Raw genomic sequence first — 6,000 nt, forward strand, 5'->3', positions numbered from 1 at the left:
ATGAGGAGGAATGAGTAAGCTAGGCATCGAGCAGTTCTTAGAGCAGCCGAAATGCCGGAGCTGGCGGGTCATCAAAGCCAACAACACACTCATTATATGGCGTCCCAGTGAGCTGCTGAAATGCCAGAACAATCACAGGCACGGTGTGAGGAACAAGTTCAGCAGCAGGCCAGCTTTAGAGCTGCCGAAAGGCCAGAGCAGGCAGATCATCAATGCCAACAACATGCTCATGGCCCCCCCAACAGGATACAGAACTCATTGGCAAGCCATGTGGACTCCCCAAACGGATGACATTTTTTTCTTCTCAACAATGTGTGGTTTTAAATACCACTAGAAAGCCAACAGTGTGTAAATTCAGCGCACTGTCAGCGTTCCGGTATGTACTGGAGCTATCATTGCTTTTAATTTTGGCACTGATATCTCCCGAGAAGGGTGGGCCTTACAGTCTAGCGTCATCACTGAGCTGTGAGGAATGCCGCACCCAACTGTACCCTAACATAGCCTTGTCCTGTCAGAGTGGGTGATCCTTACCGTCCAGCAATGGCACTGAGAGGAATATCCCCCAGTACAAATCTATGGAAGAGTACTGTCTGGAGGGAGGAGGAGAGCCTTCCATGCTGCTTCGCACTGTAAGGCCCGGCTTTTTTTTCATATTTGTCCAGTCTATATGCAGATCCAACTGACTTTCATAAACTATTATTTTGTGCTTTTGGTAGCTAGTCATTAAAATCATTAAAGCTTCTTACCAGTAGTACTAATATAAGGGATACATCATATGTGGAAGTCATTGATCTTTAGTTCAGTTACACCAGGGGTAATCTATTGCTCTTCTACCAAAACAAAAAATATCATCAATGAACATCCATAGGACCAGACTGGTCTGAAACTATCTCCCAAGGAACATGGATTAATATTCCTTTTCACCACCTTATCTTAGTTTGGGGTGAATCTGGTTCCCATGGTAGTACCCTATATTTGTGAATAGACGTCATTGTTATACACATTCATTTGTTCAATCTTCTTATAGTTCTCAAATCTATAATCTTGCTGTTTCAACATTTTCACCAGACACTATATAGAACATATATTCCCCAATTATTAGGAGAGCTATGAAGTCATTACGTTGATGCTGCTGTATGTACTTACGGAATTTTGTCAGGATGAGATAGAACCATTTCCACTGTGAGGAGCAGACATAGCAGCCACATCTTGGCACCCATTTCTGGGGAGAGATACATAAGCAAATATAACTGGCAGCTAACTTTTCACAGATAATGCACTTCACCCGTAAAGTCATTATGTCATTCCTGGCTCATTGTTGGATTATTTTTGGGTTCCTTATTTGGGTTGCTTGATATGATAGTTAGGAGTTACTTAGATTTTTTGAATAGACACACAGTTGATATTCATGGGATATGGTTCTGTTTAGTACATTGTAATGTTTTATAGGGTGTAGTACGTAAGGGGTTAATAAATGCACAAAACAATTTCTCTATTGGTTGCGTTGTACAATTCCTGGCCAATACAATCTATAAACTTCAATGTTTTCTTGGCTCTATGCCTGTACTGCCCATCCCACATAATCTTTAGACACTTCACAGTCTTTATTTTATCAGCTCACTGGATGGAACTATCCCTGTAAAATAAATGTCATCCATAATGCTCATGCCATACCATATCTTGATATTTTTGTTTTTCACAAGGTACAAATCCTTTATAAATACATTCAGCTCAATGTTTCCACATACCGTCTAAGATTTGCTAAATACACATCACGTCTACAGGGGAGGGTGGCAGTATGTGTTCAGTTCAGGAAAATCACGATGAAGACATGTAGTTGCTGACAGACTGAGGGCTCGTTCACATCTGCGCCCGGTCTCCGTTCTGCAGGTTTCTGTTTCCTGCACAAAAAAAGAGGCAGGAGACGGAAACCTGCAGGACTCCTTCTCACCCATTCATTTCAAACTTTTTTTGGTGGATAGGGAGTCAGTATAAGGCCTCATTCACATGTCATTGGTTTCCATGGACAGCAGATGGAATCATTGGGGCAAATTTCTTTTTACTGGTGTAGTTCTATGGTGTAGACAGAGACAAGAATTTGCCCCAATGTATCCATGAAAATCACATACAGCACAAAGATGTCATCTGTCTATAGTCTTTTTTTTTCAAAGACGATTGCTAGGGGACGCACTGAAATTTGTACCTGTGCAGTTATGTGACCCTGTACAGTGGGTAAGAGCAAAATGAACCTGTAATGGAATTGCTAGAGGAGCAATTCCCCAGTAGCTGTTGGTGAACCCTGGAGGAAGGGGCACAACAAGACAGTTAGCCCTAAGCTGAACCCACTGCTGCCCTTACCTGCTTGCCTTACTGACCTAGGCGGCAAAGGACAACTGGTCGACAAAGCCCTTCCTGTATAGGTGACAACACAGGATGAAGACAAGATAAACAACAACAAAGGGAGGTCATCTAGCCAAGGATCCAGTAAGAGTTGAGCAATGCCTCACAGTACAGAATCAAAATACAAGAGAATGGTCAAAAGGGAAGCTAGAGCTCAGTAATACAATAGTAGCAGACAGAGGAGCTAGCAGGAACAAAGTCTAAGGACAGAGTCTCAATAGCAAGCATGGCTGTGTGGGCTAATGGCTTGTATATAGGAAGCCAAAGACCCGCCCTAGGCTTGATTGGAAGACAGGCTGTCAATCACACAGGCCAGACTAGAATTAACCATTTGATGATCAGAGAGAAACAAGGTGCAGGAGACGGGTGTTGTGGAAATTCAACTACAGAGGAGAGGTAATAGAGTAGTATTCACACAGTGCAATGAGAAATTCTAAGCAAAGAATCAAAATGAGCCCGCCTCCTGCGCCGCAGCGTGCGTGTAGAGAGTGGCGCAGAGACCCGAACAGGCAGAGACGTTGCAGAACCTTCTTCTTTTTTTATATTGGACAAGAAAAATAGTGGAAATGGTAAATCTCACAGATAAAGGAAATGGAGAGGGAAAATTCTTGTAGATTATGTGCACATGGTGGAAAGTAGGCGAGAAATTGAAGAGGACTTCTGCTTCAAATTCATCTTCCATCTCTGTCCCACCACCTCTCTGCAGCAGCTTCCGTAGAAGAATTCACAGCAAGATTGAGTAGAAAGCTTATTTTTTCCAGCGTCTTCCTTTGATCACTGTCTCCCATTGAAAACAATAGGAGGCAGACTAACAATTTGATGCTGATTTCAGGTAGAATCCGCCTTAGGCTAAGGCCCCACTGTACGGTAACGCAGGTTTTTTTTGTTGCAGATTTTGCTGTGTTTTTTTGAGCCAAAGCCAAGAATGGCTATAAATGGAAAGGAAAATATATAGGAAGGTTTTATATTTCTACTTTCTGCTCAATCCACTCCTGGCTTTGGCTCCAAAAATGCAACAAAATCTGCAACAAAAAAAGCTGCGTCTTCGCAACGCGGGGCTTTAGCCATACAGTCAGTGTGAAATTCCACCATGTGAACATACCCTTAGAGGATGTCAATCTGCAACAAAGTTGCAAAAATCCATGCAGTCAGGAAACTGTAATTTTTTTCACCACACACCTTGCAATATTAGATCTGTCCCCTCAGATCAACACAGAGAGACAGCAAGGAAAGAACTAGCAAAATTGCTTATAGAAGAAACCGCCAATATGTGCTCACATATATAGCTGCAAAACTGCATCAAGAACATTTCTAGAACTTTCTAGCAGATTCTGTGTCTGAGTTTTGCACAAGTTCTCTGTTTGCTGTCAGCGAATAGAAATGTACTATTTATTTCCAGATGCCAAAGCCCTATCCTGACCTAACACTTCCAATAACTGAGGTTAAGATGGTATCCAGTCTAGAGTACAAATCTTTCTCCTGTTCTCATAGTTTGTTACAATGTATCATGTTGCAGTTCAGTTCCCATAAGAACTGGATACAATTGTAACAAACCCTCAACTAGTGATAGGACATTATAGGGTTCATGGCTAAAGCCTCACATTACGAAAAAGCAGCATTTTGCTGCGTTTTACAGTATCTGCAGTGGATGGGAATCTGACTAGTCCCATTCACACATTGCAGAAAAAATCTACAACAGAAAAACAGCATTTTAAAAAACGCTCACAGCCTGTTAATTTTACCGGTGGAAATGCTAGTGTTTTCCATATAGCTATAATAAAGGCAGAAAGTCAGTAGAGGAAAACTCCGAAATCGCAATGAAAAGTAGTGCGGAAAAAAAGTGATGCATTTCCCCCAGTTTTTCCCATTGCATTTTTTTTTTGCTGCGCTTCTCTACGTGGGGCTATGCTTAAATGGCTTTTCAAGCCCCAAAAGGATTTTTCATACTGATGACTTATCCACAGGATTGATCATCACTGTGTGATCTATGGGGGTTTCACACCCGACACAGCAGCCTCCAAGTGTCAGAAGCTACAGCAATGGACGCAGGGTGTGTACAGGCTTCAAGAAACAAGGCAGTGCTGTACTTGTCTGGAACCACCACAATACAGTGTACAGAGCTGCTGTGCTGCTCCTATGACTTGAATAGCAGATCCTGCACCCACTCCCCATCCACTGCTGTAACTTCCAGTGTCTGGAGACTGTCGGAGTAGTTGATGTCTGTGTCAGACCCCGACAGATCACATACTAATTAACTATCCTGTAGATAGGTCATCAATATAAAACATCCTTTTGGGGCCGGAAAACCTCTTTAAGCCTCTGCATGTAAACTATTCTCTTTTGTAAACAGCTAGCAGAGATCTTAAAAATGTTGAAGGAGTGAAACACAAATTACAGAGAATTAAAAACTTTGTTCTGAAGCCCTATGAAATCACAATGTGCACAGAAAAGACAACAACCAACACTATGTGAATGTCCAGAGAGTCATCATCAGCCAGCCCCATCTTCACCATGTCCTCCTCACCTTGTCCCATGCCACTGCACCTTCTCGTCTGCTACCTTCTTCCTTCTGCCCGGAGTTTTTATGATTTGCTGTTTGTCAGATCTGTGATGACGTATATATTCTCATCTTTACTCTCCACCACTTTTAATTACCTTCTTGGCCAAATTCATGTCCTCTAAGCCCTCAGATCAACTGTTACTTTGTGTCACACAAGGATTGTGAAGAAACTGGAACGTCTTCAAAAAAGCTTTAAAGAATATGCACCATTTCTCATAAGTCTGCCATAGGTCCAATATTATTATAATATTCAATAATATGTCATTACAGGGCTCAGAGCTGAGTTGTTCTAGTGAAGAGCTCCAAATCACATGCATAGAACTACATGATATAGTTTGTAGGCAGACAGTACCTGGTGCCGAGTGTATAGATAACCAGTTCACCAGAACAAGCTCTGTGTACAAACTGAGCATGTAAGGGATCCTAAGTAATTATAGCTAGGATTGAGCCAATCTTGAAATTACAGGATTGTTTTTAAAATCCAATTTCCGATCATTTTCCATTCGAACCTGATCCCGATGCAAGTCAATGGGATTTTTTTTAATTATAGAAGATCGGATTTTAAAAAATGATCCTATTCACTACACAGCATGGAGTCTAAAAATTGTTTAAATTTTTGGACTCCACGCTGTGTAGTGATTAAAAAAAAATCCTCCGGCTACTTAGCCCCCCTGGTGTCCGCTTACCTGCACAGATCCGCTGCCACTCCCGTTCTTCTCGGCCCGGTCCTCTCTCATTGACATGCCTTCAGAGCGCTGTGCACGCCCCCATCTCCCTAGGCTAGTCTGTAGCTTTGCTTTGTCTGCAAAAAAAAGGTCACATTTTATTGTGAAAAAAATTCAGATTTGTCCAACTATTTTTGACTTTTTATGCCTTATACATCAGAAAACTGATATCAAAGGCATAATAAATCTACCCCAGTGAATCCACATGCAGAATAATAAGTGCCGTTTTAACATTTTGGTGGGCCCAGTGCAAAAATCTCAAAAATTGACCCCCAAACTATTGCCTTACAGAGGACCTTTCATGTCCTCTGGCTC

The 6,000-nt window shown here is 41.9% G+C and overlaps 1 protein-coding gene across 1 annotated transcript in view; it reads right to left on the bottom strand.

Annotated features, from left to right (window-relative positions):
- Positions 1-1,238, bottom strand: part of LOC142217834 (uncharacterized) — a 123,968-nt gene extending 122,730 nt beyond the window's left edge. The window contains exon 1 of the mRNA XM_075286154.1: positions 1,147-1,238. Coding sequence (XP_075142255.1) covers positions 1,147-1,238 — 92 coding nt within the window. The remainder of the gene's footprint in view (positions 1-1,146) is intronic.
- Positions 1,239-6,000: the final 4,762 nt, after the last annotated feature.

Source organism: Leptodactylus fuscus, chromosome 9 (genome assembly GCF_031893055.1).
Source record: "Leptodactylus fuscus isolate aLepFus1 chromosome 9, aLepFus1.hap2, whole genome shotgun sequence".
Lineage (NCBI taxonomy): Eukaryota > Metazoa > Chordata > Amphibia > Anura > Leptodactylidae > Leptodactylus > Leptodactylus fuscus.